Genomic DNA, 19,389 nt, shown 5'->3' on the forward strand with positions numbered 1-19,389 from the left:
GCACCCTCATCGGGAGAGAAGCCCTAGAATCAGCTGCATCTGAGCTGGCCCTGGGCCCCCACCCCAGAGTCCTTGTGGTGGGTTGGTGAACCCCACTGAATGTGATCAAAAGAACTTCCTGGGGACAGAGTGGAGGGCAACCATTCAAAACTGACCTTACAGGAAACTCTAGGTGTCCTCTGAGGACAGTGGGGTTCACCAACTGGAGGATTCTAAGCCTGACCTTACACAAGCAAATGTCTCTAGCACTTTCTGGACTATAATGTATAAAAAACAGGGGAATTATTGTCACCACAGCATCTCTAAGACCGTAATTTCTGGTGGTCCTTAGGCTGCAGCTGGCCCACCGTGTGTTTTGTTCCGCTGACATCATGGTATTAAGATATCTGAATTTGCATAGCTGTGGATGGGCATGCCCCACCAGCTCGCCACAGTCCTCAGCTCTCTGCTGCCTCATTTCTGGCTTTGTGCATCCCTTTCCTTATCTGCTTGGCCCCGCAGGCATCTGAGTTTATGGCCCCACCTAAGCCATGTGCTGCTGTGACTCCTCGTGAAAGGAGCAAGCGGGATGGTGGAGCAGCTCTCCAAGCCCCTGGAGCAGGTGCGTGAGGCTGCTTCTCTGCTCCTAGGATCTCATCCTAGGGCCACTCGGAAGCTGCCAAGCAGCTTTTCTCAGACAGAGGTGGAAACCAGTGTCTACCACACGTCTACTGTCCACACAGGCTGTGGCTACTCAGAGAAGCCGGTTCCCTGGGAGAGGTGCGCCACCAGGTGCCTGGCTGAAGGGAGCCCGGGGTCCCACGCAGCCCTGGGCTGTGCCCACTTACTGTTGCTATCCTCCTGGGCTGGGTTGGGGACCAGCCGGCAGTTGTCTGGTCCAGGGGGCACCAGGTCTGGGATGCCATCATTGTCATCGTCATCATCACACTCGTCACCAATTCCATCCTTGTCAGTGTCCAGCTGGGCACTGTTAATGACAGTGGGGCAGTTGTCTGTACTGTCCTGGTGCCCGTCTCCGTCACTGCGGGAGGAAGGAGAGGTGGTTTGCATCACAGAGGGCAGGAAGAGTCCAGCGCTCAGGAGGGAGAGTTTGGGTTTGGCGTTTTAACCAGGCTTGGTCTAGTATCAAACCCACAGGTCCTTAGATGAGGCTGCCCTCTGGGCTCAGAGACCATTTTCCCCACTTCCTCAACCTGTTTCAAGTAGATCAGGTCCTATGCAGGAAGATAGGGCTGGTTTCCATGATTTTGTGACCAGATGCTCCTATCGGTCCCTGGGACTGATGTGCAAAGGGAACAATGTGAGGGCCAGGGAGTAGACTGCTCGGTGTGAACCCGGGCTCAGCTGCGCACCAGCTTGTGGCCCCAAGCATGATCCTTGACCTCTCGATGGCTCAGTGTCCTCCTCCGTAAAATGGGAACATAACAAAGCCTACTGCATAGGGTTGTTGTGAAGATTGAGTGATTAGAATGGTGCATATTCAATTTTAATAGATGAAAAAGCATTTCTAAGCACCAGGCTCTTAGGAAGCCTTGCAATGTTTTCCTTTCTATTACTCTTCATAATCCCCTGCCAGCGGACCCAAGCAGGATTGGATGTGAGGGCCAGCAGGAGAGTGGCGAAGAGGACAGAGCCGTGCTTCCCCACAGGTGGGCACGTAGGCTGGGCTCAGGCTTGCAAAGCACTTCTCAGAACCCTCATTCTCTGCCTGCCTGATTTTTCTTCTTTCCAGGTCTAATGGCCACCTGAGGATGAGGCTGTCCTGTCCCCAAGGTTTCCCTGAGGTGATGGAGACCGCCTGTGGCTACTGTGGATCAGAGTAGATACTCCCTTCACCTGGCTCTACCCATGGGCTGTGCTGGGCTGGGAGCTGCCCCTATGCAGTCTAGGATGGGACGGAGAGGGGTGCCAGGGACCAGTCTATGTCCTTCACGCCATGCTTCCCAGGGCGGGTCCCAGAGAACATGAGGCCAACCTGGACAAGCAGAGACAACACGGCTCAAACAGTGAAATTCCTGGGCATGTAGCAGGGCTGCTTTTGAAATCACAAGCTTGAGCTATTTCCATTAGCGGCCATTCTATACAGCCTTGAAGATTTTTATGCAAAAGCAAGCAGTTCCTGTCCTCCTCGCCAGGGTTCAAGTTTGTGGGAATTAAAACGTAGCAGAATGAGTCATTTATTTTAGGCAAATATCTAGCGGCTGGTGGAATAGGATATTTTAGAAATTACTTTGATGGCGATCAGAGTACAGGATGACCTGCAACAGGAAACATTCCTGATGGGCATCATTTAGCGAGGTTGCCACGGCACCAGTTCTGCCTTCCTCTCAAAAATGGAGACATTCTATGTGAGACCCTGTCGTGGACTTGCCTCTCCTCAAGCTGTGGCAACAATATAACACAGCCACCACTTTCTGTAGGTCACCTGAGGGCCAGCACTGGGCCAGGGGCATTCCCTGCAGTATCCTTCATTTTCACTATAACCTGCCAGATGCATTTAATTATCTCTCTGTTGCAGATGAAGAAATTGAGATTCTGACAGATTGACAGATGTGTTTAAGTTCACTTGCTGAGGATGTACTTTGCAGCAAGGACACTGAGCACAAGGACGGAGAGGGGACTTTATAGGAGTTGTCCTTGAGCAAGGTTTGGCTTGAGAACCGCTGTCTGCAGGGCAACCTCTCAGAAGAGGTTGAGAAGGGCAAGCTATGTTCCTTTCCGCTTTGCCTTTCAGAATCCCTGCCTCTCATCCTGGCCCACTGCCTCTATAAGGATTCCCTACAGAGATGAAAGGGTGAAGAGTGGGGGACCGCAGGGCCTCTGGGGCAGAGCTGCACACGTCTGTGTTTTTGGTGATGTTCTTACGGCATCTGATCCAGCCATGTGTCCTAACAAAGGGCTCCATCCATGTGGGGCGAGCAGGGCTGACAACATTCATTTGCATAGAACAATTCCACTCAAATAAAGGAGACTGAAAGAAAAAATCCTAAGGACAATGAAATAACAGTGATCTCTCAGCAAACTGACAGCTTTCTATTTCGGGACAATGGAGAAGCTTTCCTGTGCTGAAAGTAGAATAGTAAAAGAGCGAATACCTGCAGAGTGCTGTCAATGGAATGGAAACTGTAATATGCACTCTTCATAAATTAACTCGGTTAATTTTCACAACAGTCCTATGTGCTACCTTCCGTGTCATTCCCCTTTTACGGATGAGAGAATCGAGGCACAGAGAGATTAGGTAAGTTGCCTAAGGCCGGCTGTTTGTCAGTGAAGGAGCTGGGACTTAAACAGAACTGTGTCACTCCAGAGCCCATCTCTGCAGCGAGATGCTATGCTGCCTGTCTTGTAATAGAATCTCACTTGCTAGAGTGCCTAGTGGCCCCTCCTGATACTGTGACCCCCATGCAGAACTTTCAAGGAGGCAGGGCTGTTGTCCCCTGAGCAGCTCAGTCTACCCAGAGAGATCCCAAAGCATGGTGGCAGCAGAGAGCTCTGAAAGAAAGAGCACATCTGGCCCTGTGCCGCTGGGAGATGTGCCATACCTGTCCTGGTTGGTGTCACAGGAGTCCCCAACCAGGTCGTTATCCACATCAGACTGCAAAGAGAACAGAATGTGTTGTTACTTATCCCTGGGCCTGCATGCACAGAATGTTCCAGAGGAGGCAGACCTGGTCCATCCTCACTGGATCTCTGAAATTGGGGTGATGCAAAACTGCAAAAGGACAACACCATATCAATGTAGGCACAATGCTGAACTTTCACAAAAGGCCTTCCAAAATATCAAGCTCCATGGATGGGCTGCCTACACACCAGACGAGCTGGTTGGGAAGGGCACCGGGGCAGCGTGGCCGCAGGTGGAGATGCGGAACTCTGGCACGGGTCGGAGGGGAGCCAGCCACAGGCACGGGGACGAGGCACTCTGGTGGTGATGTGCTTCTGCATGTTGGAGTGGAGCCGGCATGGGAGTGAGTCACAGAGGGAACAATGACTCCCTCTCTCAGGGCTTAGAAAACCCATGACCCATCACAGCCAATTATCCAGACAGGAAGGAGGAGTGAGAGGGGAACACCACGTCGCTACTGAACTTAATCTGAAACGTCCACACACAGGCTGTGTAGGGGTTTGGGGACTAAACAGTTAATTTCCACATAATATTTTCTTGTCTGCAGAAAAAATTTGTTTTGGGCATCATTAAACTCATATTATTAATGCCATAGGCTATCTACAGCCAGCCTGGGAGATTAGTCCAGAGGGCCTCAGATCTCCTGTAATGTCCTTCCTGTCACCTCTGGGCCTGAAGTCTGCAATTTCACCCCCTCTGCTCTGTTAGGTATGCAGCAACAGCAAAGAACTGAGCCGGCGGGCTGTACTGTGATTTTAGACATTGGTCTTCAGTGAATCTTTGCGTATGGAATTCAGCCCAGAGACTGCATTCCCTGTATCCTACTAACCTGGTTAGGGTTGCTGACATCAGGACAACTGTCGCAGGCATCCCCCACGCCATCACCATCCTTGTCCTGTTGGTCACGATTGGGAGCTTTGGGGCAGTTGTCCAGAATGTTTTTTATTCCTATGAGAAACGAATGCTTCCTTGAGGCAGGCAAAGACCCCAGAGAGGTCTGGGACACAGACTTGCAGGTGCTGTGGCGATCAGGCCTGCACACAGGCAGTAGTGGCCTCTGCCGGGGCCACCCTCAGACAGCCACTGTGTTTTTAGCAGTTATCTGGACGTAGTGTCAAAGGATGGGTTCTGGGTGACTTGAAAACGAAGGGTAATCTGAGGCATTTATTCAGTGAGTTATAATTTGTCCAACACAGCAAGGGCTGTCACTGCAACCAGAGGAGTGGGTCCCAAGGGCTAGGTGGGCCACGCCTGGAGAGGGAGCACCTGTGGGCATGTGAGCTGTGACTGAGACCAAGGGCTCCGGCAGGGGTATGCTGGAGCTGGCCCATTGTGACCCTCTCTTCCCAGCTTCCCCTTCAGTCCTGTCATCTCGCACTGTTAGCTTGAAATCAGCGATGGTGGGAGTGGTAGTTACATCATGGAAACTGGCAAATGCTACAACTCGGAGCTTTTTGTGTATGTTTTGTTGAGCTGGTTTACCAGCACACCACTGGGGTGGGGAGTGCATTTCTAAAAGGAGTTTCCTTCAAGACGTTGTCATGTGATGTTTTTCAGAAACTATTGGAGCCACCTGCACTTTGATGATAGTCATCTATGTGTTATGGAAGCTATACAGGAACAAATGTCCTTCCTCAAGTCCTGTGAGGCTCCAGGGGGCGCCATGCACACAGACCACAACAGGAGGCCCCTTCAGCAGACCCTGGAGCCGGGTGATGCAGCCGCCCTGCCTCCACAGCCCTTCCCAGAACAGGCAGGGGATGTCCATGTCTGGCAAATGCCTGGTTCTCTGCAGCAGGAGCCTGACTCGGAGGCGGTAGCCTGTGGCCCTGTTCAATCCCCCTAGTTCAATTCTCCATTTCCAGGACTCTCACGCGGGAAAGGGACGGTGAGGAGTGGGCAAAGGTACAATCTGGAAGACAGATGCCCTACAAAGACACAGCCCTGAAAGACACTGCCTGAAGGGACTCCTACAAGGGTTCTGGCAATGATGTAGAGTTGCAGAAACACCCAGGGTTATTCAAAAGGAGAGTGGGCTGTGGAATCTCCTTCCACAGAAACAAGTGGACCTCAGGTCCCCCAGGCACAGGCTGTGTTGGAACCACCTGGAGCGGGAAGGCTCCCTGAGTCAGTCGGTCCATTCCTGCTCCTAGCAGAGAACAAGGGCGAACAGACAAATGAGTCCCCCCAAAAAGACAAAGCAAGACAAACCCACCATCGCCATCCATGTCATCATCACAGGCATCCCCTTTTCCATCCCCATCAGTGTCTTTCTGGTCATTATTTAGGACATTCCGGCAGTTATCACAGGCATCCCCAAAGATATCTTTGTCACTGTTCCTTTGGTCCATGTTGTGAGTCAGGACACAGTTATCCTAAAGGATCAGAAGACTGAACATTTACTCAGACTTTCACTGAATCCCTCCTGTGTGCCCAGTCATGTGGTGGATGCCGCCCAACCTCCACCCCCATCGTCATGAGTTGTCAGAACTCAGGAGGCCCAAGTTTGTCAGTTTCATATTTTAAACATTTGAGAATCTTAGAATACAAAGTTGCAGTGCTAAGGGAATGCATGCATTGAAACTAACATTTGGGATGATGAATATAAACAGTTGACTTCATGGACTTTATTCCATCACCCCTAGTATGTGGCAATTCACAGGCCTTCCCAGCAAAGCAGGTACCTGCTCATTCAGGACCCCATCTCCATCAGCATCCTCATCACAAGCATCTCCAATGCCATCTCTGTCTGCATCTTCTTGGCCAGAATTTGGCACATACTTGCAGTTGTCCTAAGGGGGGGAAACACAGCTCAGAGAGAAATCCACATCTGTCTTTTTGTTTTTTTCAGCTTTATAGAGAGATAACTGACAGGTGAAATTGTAAGATATTTAAAGTGTACAATGTGATGATTTGATATACATGTATACTGTGAAAGGATTTCCCCCCTCGAGTTGAATAACACATCCATCACCACACATATTATGCCCCCTCCTTTTTGGGGCAGAGAACATTTAAGTTCTACTCCCTTAGCATATTTCAATTATACAATGCAGTGTTATCAGCTATAGTCACCATGTTCTACATTAGATCCTCAGACCTTATTCAACCTATAACTGAAAGTTGGTACCCTTTTACCACCTTCTCCCTATTTCCCCGACTCCCATCTACATCTGTCTTAAGCCAAAAACTATTTCTGACCTTGAAACTGACCAAGGCTGCCTGGCTTCGTCGTTGGTGACTGTTTTGCTACATTTAGATGCAGCTACTTTAAAAATGCAGTTTTAAATGGAACCCACAGAACCTCTCCCCCAGATAAGATGTGCCCTTGGGAAGCCAAGTGTATGTGTGTTCGTGTGTGTCTTTTTTCCTGCTTGTCCTCCTTACCTTCTTACAGTTCCTGGCAGAGCATGGCAGTTCCTCATCAGGGTAACTGTCGATGTCCACATCCTTTCCACAGATGTATCCATCACCAGCCCAACCGACTCCGCACTGTGAAGGGAAAGCCCATCAGAGGCCTGCGAAGCTGAGCCTGGTGGGAAGCTGGTGGCTAACAAGGGCCTCGCTCCTGTGTGTGCATCCCCAGAGGGAGGGCTCAGAGCCAGAAAGCTTTGTTGGGTAGGATTTTAAAACCATCAGGTTGTTTTTGAACAGTCTAATGGTTCAAAATTCAAAAAATATAAAGGGAGATATAGTGAAACTCCTTTCCACACCTGTTCCCTCGGCTCAGGAAATCAGGGCGATCTGTTCTCATGAACACTTTCTGAGACACGCTGTGCTTAGTCAAGCAAATGCACAGGCACACTCTCTTTTTTTCCTTTAACACAGTCTGTAGCACACACATACACAGTGGTGCACCTTGATTTTTTTTCACTTTTTATTAAGATTATGATAGTTTACAACGTTGTGAAATTTCAGTTGTACATTACTGTTAGTCTTGTTGTAGGTGCACCACTTCACCCTTTGTGCCCTCCCCCCACCCTCACCTTGATTTTTTTCAATTAACATTGTATCTTGGAGCTCTTTTCATATCACTCCACGTGGATTCATGTCATTCTTTTTGGCCATGGATGTATCATACATAAGGTGTGGTATGCGTCTGCCTCAATTAATTCAACCAGTCCTCTCCTGGTGGATGTCAGGTTTTTAAAATCTTTTTCTATTGCAAACAGTGCTGCCATAAATAATTCTAGTACATTTGTCATTCTGCACATGTACCAGTTTCTTAGTGGGATGGTTCAAAGTGGGATGATTCCTGGTTCAAAGAGTATTTGTATTTGTAATTTTGAGTTATTGTCAAAATGTCCCCCATATTATGGTCAACTGTCTTCTCCCAGTGGGAATGAATGCGTGAACGGGTGGAGTGGCCTATGTGGCACTTTCCTTATCTTCTTGGGCCACAGTCATATCTCTGAATCTAACAGTCTTCTCGATCAATCTCCACCAAAGGAGGAACTTTCCGAGGTGCTGTACCTCGGTTCATACCCTTTTCTTTTAACAGAAGAAGGTTCTCACAGGCGCAGTGCAGGGTGTGCACGTTCTCTATTCCCTGGAGGGGTGGGCTCTTACCCTACCACCCTCCAGGTGGGCTCTTAACATCAGCCGCTGGGAACAAGCCTTCACTGTCAGCAGAACAGGCATTAAAATAACAGTTATGCCAAACCAGACTCTATAACCATGTTCTCCAATGCCTACACTGATGCTGCAAGGTCATCCTTATCCCATTTTACAAAAAGGGCAACTAGGCTCAGAGTGGTTAAGTCCCTTGCACAAAGTCTCAGAGCTGGGACTTGAACTCAGGCTCGTCCTGGTCACTGTCTTTCGCCATTTCTATTTGGTTGATGCGCACACTGAGCTCCTCCTCTGACATTCTGTACCCTCGTTGGCCTAGTTAAAGGATGGCTGAGAAACCAGAGAAAGGAAGTCATTCCACAAGTGGTGTCCTGGGGATGAGGGGTCCCTGGGAGCTCAGCCCAGGAAGAGGAGGGGTGGCAGAAGAGCAGAAAGAACAGGGGAGAAGGGGGCCTAGAAAATAAAAGAGAACCAGAAAGGCAGGGAGAGGGAAGAGTCTGAGGGGAACAGAGTCAGGGGCAAAGGAAAGGAAACCTTACATGAGTCAATATTAAATTTCCTGACCTCACTAATCAAAATAAGGTGATTTAAGACTGGTGACTTTCTAAGCTGCAGCCTGCCTGTTCTTAATCATCTGCGCTCTCCTTCTGCAACCAGAGATTTAGGAGGCAGGATTCCAAAGGCAGCCCTCCCAAAACTACCCCTATTTCCGCTCAATTGCTTCAGCAGGGCCTTCAGAAGGCCTGGAAGGCTCAGCCGTGGGGTATGGTCCTTGACTCATTTTAATGAAGAAAAAATTCCCTCTAGGAACAAATACATTTTTAATGAGCCATTTTCTGGCAGATTACGTTATTTTAGTAGTCACACCAAGCGTATTAATCCTTTACCATCTGTCGTTGTGCCTTATTACAATTTCAAAAACATATTAAGAGCCCCATCACCCACCATCCCAGGGAAGTTGTTAATTTGTTCACAGAAAATGAGGATTTAAACATAGATATACACTTGCCTCTCAATGGTAATAAACACGCGCGAGCAACAGGAATGAGGGAAATTGTTGGCTTTTTCCCCCCTCCACCCTAGCTCGCTGCTTCCTCAGGACCTTGTTACAGACTACCTATATTGCTGGAGAGAGCTGACCTCATTACATTTATTTCTTTTACTTAGTTTTGATTCTTCTCATTTTTCCTATTTGAAAAGTGATATGCTCACTGTAGAAAATTTTGCCAGCATAAAGATAAAGAAGTCTAAGTTTGAGATATAAAGAAGAGGGAAAAAGTCTCCCAGAATCCATCCTGCTGCTCGGAGGTTATCAGCATGTACCTGTGAGTCTCAGCCTCTGAAGGGCCACCTGCCAAGGGCCTGGCTCACTGGGAAGGAAGGAGGAGGTGTGCAGCTGAAGATGGCTGATTCATTCGTGCCTAGAATCCCCAGGGACTCAGGAGCCTGGGGTTTGGGAGTGGATGGCAGGAACGAGCCGCCTTCTTTACCAAGGGCCCACTAAACACGCCTGGCGTGAGACCCAATTCAGGCAGTGACTGGCCTGTTCTCGTCCCAGCCTTCTCCTTCCCATTTTGGCTCCAGGGCTGGGAAATGCACAGGAAGAAGAGTGACCACCCACTTAGCTATTCCTGAATCTAGATGGGGGCGGACACAGCATGGCGCCCTCCGCCCTCACCCACTCACCTGCGGGAGACGGGAGGTTTCCCTCTGAGGGTTTATACGACCCACCACCTCTCCAGTGCCACCCACCTCCTGGAGTATTGGGTCAGATTTCGAAAGTGTGAGGCCAATTAGAAATGACAGCAGTACACTAATAAATCATATAAACAAGCAAGGGCAGGAGACGGAAGAGAGGGAAGGAGACTCCTTCACCTCGTGCTGCTCACTTCTCGGGCTTTCCACAGAGGGCGCTTGGGAGCTGGGGCTCCACCACTGAGGTGCCCAAGGGGATGGTGTTGACCCACGGCCAAGAGGGACAGAAAAGGCAACTGATGGTTAGATGGACTTCAGGTTGCTCCCCACAAACTCAATTGATGACCCTGTTCCTATTACATCCTCTGTTTATCTTGACCGAAATGTTTCCATTTTTGAGTGCATTTACCCTGAAGCAAGTAGAAATCAGGGAGGGGTGGTGTTTAAAATGGATGAGGCAAAAATGATAAAGCAAGTAACAAACAACTTACCACGCACGTCACATCCCCCTGCCTCCCTTCGATGCACTGCGCGTTCACGCTGCAAGGATTCAGTTCTGGATTCCTGCAGTTTCTTTCAATTTTGCATCCCCTTGTCTGATCGCCAGTGTACCCTGGTTTACAAGGCCCACAGCGATAAGACCCCTGCAGGGAGCAAGGACAAGACGATGAGCCAGGGGCTTGGAACTGTGAGCAAAGGTACCATGATGGTGTTTATGTTTCTATGTCCTCAGCGATGCCAGGACTAAGGGAGACCCATGCCTGCCTCTCTGCTTCCGTGTACGTCTTATAAGATGGTATGAATGTTGGGGAAGATGCCACCAGATTGGAAGATGCAGCCGTGAAGGAACAGAACTGATGCAGAATAAGGCTAGACAGGGAACCACCATCACTTTGACTTGCCAGCTCTGCTATGGGGGGCGGAGGGGGAAAGGGCTGAAAGTCCCAGTGAGAGGCTTTCCTCTGGGGACAGGGGAGATGGTTGGATTAAAAAGCCAGTTAGAAATTTTCTCTTTTACTGCTCCTTTGGCTTTTTTACAATTGAGAGAAAACGAACAGGTGTACAGAGAAATGTTGGTGATGTTGGTGGCCCTGCACTGAGAATTCTTGATGAGGTGGGCTGCTACGGAAGAAACCTGGCAAATGAGCTGTCAGCCCCATGGCAACGGCACCTCCACAGCCAGGCAAGACTTGTTCTTAAACAGCTTTCCTGAGATAAAATTTACATATCACAGAAGACACTCATGTAACGTGTACAAGTCAGGGATTTTAGTCACTTATGACTCTCAATCGCCAAACCCAAGGATGCCCTTCAATGACCTTTCTGGATCTACCCGCCTCACTGGATTCTCCACTGGTCAGCTGCCTCCTATTCTTGGCTTCTGTTCTTTCTCCTTCGTCTGCTTCGTTTGTGAGGTTCTCTGGAGTTCTACTTTCTAGGCACTTCCACTGTCTCCTTTCCTTCTCCCTGGGTGGCTTTAGTGATTACCTTTATGTCAATGTCTCCCATATCTACTTCTGCAGACTAGCTTTGTCCTGGTGAAAAGCTAAGAAGCAATAAATCCCTGTATATTCCTAGGTAGTAAGGCATTGTGGATAAGAACAGAGGCTCTGCAGCCAGACTGGAAGTCTTATGAGATGTGTGGCCTTAGCCTAATTACTTAACTTTTCTGTGCCTCAGTTTCTTCAACTGTAAAATGCGGATAATAATAATGCCCATTGACAGGGTTGCTGCGAGGATTAAAATAAGTGACTTGATCTTTAGAAAATGCTTGTAAATACAAGGAAACCAGGAACCTAGAGATTAATACTTTCCCGAGGACATGTGCTAAGTTAGAAGCAGTACACATGGGACCAGTAGATCTTTCCTGACAGTCCACTCTGCTACACCTATCATCTTGGAGCGGCCAATTTTTCAGAAGTGGGCGGCCAGGTCCTTCTTCCTAGTCTGACTTAATCTGGAGGGTCCACTGAAACCTGCCCACCATGGGTGAGCCTGCTGTTATTTGAAATCCTGGTGGCGTGTCTTTCAGCATCACAGTAACATGCAGCCCCTGTGGTGTGACAGTCAACAGACGGATTGTGTGGTTCCCTGACCAGGAAATGAACCCAGACTGCAGCAGTGAGAGTGCCAAATCTTAACCACTAGATCAACAGGGCTGGCTATATTCTGGAATACTGAACTATTAATATAAACTAAGAAGCTCTTCATATTTTTAAAATGCAAGAACAATAATATTTTATTCAATCATTTATCTTAAAAGCCCAACATTGCAACTTTGATAGAAGATAAAGAACAAGTTTGGCATTTATAAAATAATTCTTCTTTTTTTTTTTTGGTGAGGAAGATTGACCCTGGGCTAACATCTGTTGTCAATTCTCCCCTTTTTGCTTGAGGAAGATTGTTGCTGAGCTAATACCTGTACCAATCTCCCTCTATTTTGCATGTGGGATGCTGCCACAGCATGGCTTCATGAGTGGTGTGTAGGTTGGTGCCCAGGATCTGAACCTGCAAACCCCGGGCTGCCTAAGTGGAGTGTGTGAACCTGACCACTATGCTACCAGGCTAGCGCCTATAAAATTATTTTTATATAAAAAATTACTTATAAAATTACTCTTAGACTAAAAACTTTTTCAGCACAAACTTTTATCCTCATTTGCCAGATATATTATGCCCACATGTTGTACATGTTTTGCGGTTATGATTTATAAACATACCCTTGTTTTAATAACTGGTTTGCTTCGATAACAACAGCCATGAGAAACACTTACCAAAGTGTTAACACAGATGGAATTGAGAACGCATGCTCCATTTCGACACTCATCAATATCAGCGCAGACCTAGTGCAGAAAGGTTTAAAGAGACACTCTGTTTAAGGAGAAAGGCAAATAAATTTTGCTTTGTTTTGATATCTTTGTGTGAAGTGAAGATATGGAATTTCAGGTAGACGGTAATTAGAGCATCATTTCAGCCATCTCCCTGTGTTTGTACCCGTCCGTAGTTACCCTAATTCCAAGTGATAGCTGCCTACTTGGTATTTAAAGTTGCTCAGAAAAGACAACTTGTATGATTAACCTGTTCCACAACTTTTTCAGTCAAGAAGGTTCTTCTTTATCCTGCTTGGGACTTAGTGTACTTCTTCTATCTGAGGATTCCTATCTTTCTTCATTTCTGGAAAATTCTCAGCTTCCCTCTGCTCCAATTCTTTCTATTCTTTCTTTGGAACTACAATTAAACAATTAAACAAACACTGGGCTTTCTTATTACTCTCTTCTTTTTTTTTAACTTTTTATTGAGATTATGATAGTTTACAACCTTGTGAAATGTCAGTTGTACATTATTGTTTGTCAGTCATGTAAGTGCACCCCTTCACCTTTTGTGCCCGCCCCCCAACCCCCATTTCCCCTGGTAACCACTAATCTGTTCTCTTTGTCCACATGTTTAACTTCCACATATGAGTGGAGTCATACATAGTTAATCTCCTCTTTTGACTCTTAATCTCTCATCTATATTTTCCATATCTTTATTTCTCTGTGCTGCATTCTAGATGACTTCCTTAGATCTATCTTCCAATCTCTAAATTCCCTGTTATCTGTCTTGCCCATCTATTGAGTTTTTAATGTCAATGATTATATCTTTCACTGAATAAATTTTACATGGCTATTTTTCAAACTTGCTTACTTTCTTCCCCCGACATTGCCCTGTTCTTTAATTATGGTATCCATTCCTCCCTTTTTCTCTTGATCCTTTTGAACTTGTTTTTTATTGATCATGTTTCCTCATGGTAGCCTCTTCATATAAATTGCCATTTTTGTTGATGAGCATATCCTTGGTGGCCCCACTTTTGCCTGTGGGCGTTTGACTGGCCCTGAGTTTTGGAGTCTCTTCACAAAGTGGCATGGCTTTGACATTAGCCAGGGCCCTGGGGATTTTATTACTCCGTGGCTGGTTTTTGTATTCATTTTTTGGCTTGTGTTTCTGCATTATATGTGTAACTTAGATTTGGAGCTCACAACCATATGTGGTACAAGCTTGGAGCTTTGGTTTGTTCGGGGCAACCTTCATTTCTGTCAACCATGTTCCAAATCAGAGATATCAAGCTTCCTTGTTGATCTGGGGGCTGGTAAAGTTTTCCCATTTCTTAGTACTGGGTAAGGCAGCCCTTTGAGGCTCCTGGCTTTATTCAGGAGTATAAGGTCTTTCTGAAGGTTCAAGACTACATCTGCTGTACCCACATAGGTGCTAAAGCCCGTTCCCCACTCCTTGGTCCTACACCCAAATCCCACTCCCACAAGCTGCTGTGGCATCAGCTTCCACCCACAGCTCTGGCTTTGAGTTCCCTTTTTGTTTCTAGAATCTGCACATTTTCTTTGATTTCTTCTGATATTAGGGATGCATTAAATTTGTCATTAAATTTTAGCAAGGTGGCTCCCTTCTACTTCAGTTCAGTCTCCCATATTGCTGGCAATCCACCAAGAAGTGCTCCTTCCAGCTTACACAAAGCACCTTCAGTTTCGTCTGTTTTCCTTGGTTTAGTCTTGGAGATTTTGTCATGAGAGGAGAGAGGAAAAACTTTGGGTCATTATCCGAATGGCTTCTTGTCATTCACATGTGTCTAGCTTGCATCCTTTCTCTAGTTAAAAAAATGATGCCCTCTAGAATCCTTTGATAGGCAGCTAGGAAATAATGAACTCCTGCCCTTCTTCAAAGGTAATAATTTCCCTAAGGTAGTAAAATATATTTATAGACCAACCATTTTTAAGGGCTGAAAACATCAAAAAGAATTTCACAGTCAGTCAGTTAAATAATGACCAGGATATAGTAGGACATTTGGAAATAAACGGAGACTGTCACAAAGTGCTCAAGTACTTTATGGCAATTTATAGCTTATATAAGAAGAAGGGGGGTTTCCCCAGGGGATTATTTCCTCTCTTGAAATCCTCTCATCTCTAAAACAGCTTCTGATCAGCAACAATGGCTCCATAAAAGTGACCTGATTTTTCAAAGCTTTTATTTGTTTCCCTGATTCTCAAGTTATTCTGCAGGACAAAATGCTCACTGGCGACCAACAATAGAAGCCTGAAATCAAGCGACATATTCAGTATCACCTCATTCAGTGTTTTGCTAGTGATACGCAATTATCCCAATTTAACAGCTTGCTCCCTGCTAGACTTCATGAACGTATAAGCCCAGAAATGAGTGGGAAAGCGTCCTAACTCTTTATTGTGCACCATGACATTCCACATGGCATTGGCTGTTCAAGGAGGCAAAGAGTTATACGGGAAGAGATGGGAAACAATCAGAGTTTTTCTGTTGGTAATTAAGATAAAAAATGAATAGGAAGACCATGACATCAGCCCACCTGCTTGTTTGACTTGGCAAAACTGATCCCAACACCCTGCAACACCGGCCCTGAGAAGCCCACTGGGCAGGCGTCACATCTGAAGCCGGGCGCCAAGTTCACGCAGCGCACGCCCGGGTAGCAGGGATGATATTTGCACTGGAGACAAAACAAATTTCAAAGTCTTTAGCCACATGGAGAAAACAGTCTCAAGTTTCACTCATCTATTTGCACATGCTCATTTATTCATTTAACTATCCATTTTTGGGTTGCCAAATGATAAAAGGAAATAGAGCCTTCCAATTCTGTAGTCACCCACGGAATCCCTGACCCACACAGTCTGGGGCTGCCTGTCAGTTACAGAATAAGGGCACAGCCAAGTAGAAGGAGTCCTTCGTGTTAGCCAGTCTACCTCCCGGTGTAAACTGCCTGATATTCTAACTTGGACTTTTAAAATCTCTGTGAAAGGATGGTGCTCCTGGACCACTTGTCAGCTGGCTGTTAGACGAGCCAGAGGGATTACTGAACCAGCCACTCACATGAAAAGACCTCGAGAAGAGAAAGTCAGGGCAGTTGCTTCTTCAGGAGGATGTGGTCCATGGGAGTCTGTGCCTGCCTTTGTGCCCTGTCAAGTCCGTGGCTGTTCCAAGGCTCTCAGAGTCTAGGAGATTGATTCTGATCCTTTTTTTTTAACCACTTCAACTAATGTAAAAAACATGACCACTTCCTGTCCTTTCATAAGGAGGAAAATTCCAGCTCACAGATAAAAACCAGATGCAGTTCTATAAAATATGTGCAGCTGTTTCTTCAATTGAGGGATTATTAGAGACCATCTTAATTGCTTACTACTTGGGGAGATAATCAGCTGAGTGCTACCAGGAGCCTGCAGGAGCTGTGTGTGTGTCTGTGTGTGTGGGCACGGATATGTGAGTTTGCATATGTGTGTAAGCATGTGAATGTGTGTGACCACATATGTGTGTTTGCCTGCATGTGTGTGACCACGTATGTGTGTGTGTGTAAGTGTGTGAGTCCGCACGTGTGTGTGTCAGCATGTGCCTAAGTTCCTTGCATGCACCTCACCCCCTCCATTTCTCCTGCCAGCCTTCCTCTGGCAGGGTGGGAGGGGAAAGGCACATTCTGGTGGCAGCCTTGCTACCTACTACGAACCCTGCTTTGGGATTGGAGTAGTCACTGGCTAACCGTGGTCTTGAAACGGTCTCTTTCAGAAGCTTTGCCAGCCAGCCAAACAGCCTGTAGTTGCTGGATGTGTCTTTCTGGCTCTGTCCCTGGGCACTTCTGGCTACTCACAGGTTATGTACCCTCCTCAACAGGTCTTGTTGGTTTGAGATTCCCTTCTACTCCTCTATTTTAGGAAGCCTGAAGAAATTAGTTGCAACCCTTGAAATATATCCTTACAGAGATCTTCCCCCCCCACATTTGCAAAAGTGTAGAAAAATCAAAATTGTAACATAGATTGCTAAAGAGAAATAATCCGTGTTAGAGTATAAAGCTGAATTCTCAGCATTGTAGCAACACGGAGCAGTAGATGAGCTGGAAACAGAGAGAGAGAGATTACAAACACAGCCACAACCACGAGTCACGCCTCCTTCCTCCCGCCGCTCACGCTCACAGTGTCTCATGTCTTCAAAGATTCACAAGGAAGTGATTTTTACGTAGCCTGAGGACAACTCAGGTCATCTCTTGTCATCAGCTTGCCTTCTTTTCCCACAAGCTGCAGGGGATGCAAGATTCTTAGGGAGCCCCCACCCTGTCTAGCCGAACTTTTACCTCATCAACATCAGAACAGGTAACCCCATTTCCCGTGTAGCCCTCGGGACAGGGCCCACACTGAAAGCCATCTCTGGTGTTGGTACAGCGGACGCCACGGAAACATGGGTTGGAATCACACCGGCGCATTGGGGGTGTCGGAGGTGCTGGGGGTGCGGGGGGCACCAGTGTGTTCGGGGTCGGAGACTGAAAGCTGAGAGGACCTAGAGAAAGACAATAATCCATAGGCTTATTCACCACCAGGAAAACAGCTAATACAAAAGGAAATTTGGTTCCCCGGTGAACTTCCCTTCCCTCCGACTCTGTGCCAAAGCTCCAGAAACCACAGCCAAGGCGGCCTCACCCCAGGCCCTTCATCAGTCTGCATCTGCTCGTCCAACTCCGAAGGAGCCAGTTACTACAAATGCACTTACCGCAAGCCTGGCATTCAGCTATGGTGTTTCGCAAAAACGTTGTTTCCTTGACCTTTAGAAATGAGAAGGGAAAAGAAAAGATGGAAAAGAGTACCTGATATATAATCCAGGAATGAAAGAATCTGTGTGCAGCAATCTATTAAACAGCTGTGGGTTTTTTGATGAGGAAGACTGGCCCTGAGCTAACATCCGTGCCCATCTTCCTCTACTTTATATGTGGGATACCTGCCACAGAGTGGCTTGATAAGTGGTGCGTAGGTCCACACCTGGGATCTGAACCGGTGAACCCCTGGCCTCCGAGGGAAGCATGTGAACTTCACCGTTATGCCACCGGGCTGGCCTCTGCACAGTTCTTAAAGGGAGAGCTAACGTAGGCCCTGACAGCTCCCGCTCTGCTTGGAGCCATGGTCCGTTTATTCCATGCTTGTCCTCCATCTCCGGAGCCCTTGCAGTGGAGCCCCAGGGCGGCAGGCTGCGTGGGGCCACCTGCATTCTGGCTCTAGGTCCACCGCCCTGCTCTGCAGGCCGGCACTCCACCAGCTTGTCACAGAGCTTCTCTGATAAGACTGGGGCTTTTCTGACGGTTTGTCCTCCCTGTTACCTGCTGTCTCAGAAGATCCTTCACCTCTCCCAGGAGCTGGTTTAGTTGTGTCATTTGCCCCAAGAATTGACGATTAAAGTCTCCTGTAGCAATAGCAAAAGGTAAGGAGCATTCAGCCAGTGACAGCCCTCTCTGTGGTGACTCACAAATGACTTCCCAGAGAATCATCATGACAAAAGCCTAGGGTTTAGGAATTTAACTTGGGGTAATTCATCCAATTCACCTAAAAAATAATGATAATGATGCCGCTAGCTAATTAGTTCAAGTTCAGATGAGTTACAAAAATAAAGATGCAATGGAAATATTTCTTGCCCTGGACTTTGGCACAGGAACATGATTTCTGAGGATACACCCTGTAGGGCTGCTGTGCTGACAGCCCACGTTTCAGTGATGGGACCCAGCCCATCCAGGGGCCTGGGGCTTGTTTTTAATGAAGGTGCACAAACTGTGCAGGAGCTCACACCTGTGCTCGTGGCGGCCAGCGGCTCACTCTGCTGCAGGAAGCAGTCTTGCAGGCTGGCGACCTGGAACAGCGAGCCTCGCACCACCAGCTTCAGCTCTTCCAAGAAGTCCTGGAAGAAACCACATTCATAGCACACATTGCTGACGCTGTTCAGAAGCCAAGGTGTGTACATTCTCACACAAGTTTCGTAACAGAGTAGCCCTGTATATTTGGACCCTGACATCTTACATACTTTTGTGGGTCTGCCTTTCTCCTAAAGCCTGCCAGCCCTGTCCTTTTGACTGACACAAATACGGAAGGAGCCAGTAGCCTAGGAAAATGCTGACATTCAGCTCAGCCTGAGAGTTCATCGAGGTGGCTCTGAGAAGAGCAAAGGCTTTTTCCTTCATGGCAAAGAAGTTATTTTGTGGCACGAGACTCTGAAGACGTGTCTGGAATTTGTTTATGGAGTTTAGACTGTAATAAATAAGACACTGATCCCAATTACAAACACTGTTGTTTTTAGGATGTCTTGGCTCCGGTTTTAGCAAAATTTCTGATTTCCCTGGGCTATGAGCATGAATAAACAGTCTATTCTAGGATTATTAGGTAGCTGGCATCATATTGTCACATTACTGGTTGATATCGATTATTCACTGTTAGTCACAAAATCAGTCAGTTTCCTCACCCCTTTATTTTGGAACTTTTAGTCATACCCATTATTATATATACATGACGGAAAAAGTTTACGTTAACTGCCAACGTAAAGTCATCATCTTTATTTTAGAAATGAGCATGCTGAGGATTTTCAGAGGAATCCTACTTTTTAATTTAGCTAAGTTATGTATGCAAGAAGTGCTATGTAATAGATACTGTGCTGGACATCAGACTATAAGCTCTACGGAGGCAGGACCA

At 47.1% G+C, this 19,389-nt stretch overlaps 1 protein-coding gene across 1 annotated transcript in view; it reads right to left on the reverse strand.

Moving 5' to 3' along the window:
* The window catches only part of THBS4 (thrombospondin 4), a 42,805-nt gene that overhangs the window by 4,871 nt on the left and 18,545 nt on the right, over positions 1–19,389 (reverse strand). Inside the window, exons 4-16 of the mRNA XM_023618094.2 lie at positions 18,496–18,604; positions 18,033–18,115; positions 17,432–17,483; positions 17,019–17,221; positions 15,252–15,389; positions 12,661–12,729; positions 10,381–10,533; positions 7,010–7,114; positions 6,307–6,414; positions 5,838–5,997; positions 4,452–4,570; positions 3,543–3,595; positions 828–1,021 (exon numbers count right to left, since the gene is read on the reverse strand). Coding sequence (XP_023473862.1) covers positions 828–1,021; positions 3,543–3,595; positions 4,452–4,570; positions 5,838–5,997; positions 6,307–6,414; positions 7,010–7,114; positions 10,381–10,533; positions 12,661–12,729; positions 15,252–15,389; positions 17,019–17,221; positions 17,432–17,483; positions 18,033–18,115; positions 18,496–18,604 — 1,546 coding nt within the window. The remainder of the gene's footprint in view (positions 1–827; positions 1,022–3,542; positions 3,596–4,451; positions 4,571–5,837; positions 5,998–6,306; positions 6,415–7,009; positions 7,115–10,380; positions 10,534–12,660; positions 12,730–15,251; positions 15,390–17,018; positions 17,222–17,431; positions 17,484–18,032; positions 18,116–18,495; positions 18,605–19,389) is intronic.

The sequence above is a fragment of the Equus caballus genome, chromosome 14 (genome assembly GCF_041296265.1).
Source record: "Equus caballus isolate H_3958 breed thoroughbred chromosome 14, TB-T2T, whole genome shotgun sequence".
Lineage (NCBI taxonomy): Eukaryota > Metazoa > Chordata > Mammalia > Perissodactyla > Equidae > Equus > Equus caballus.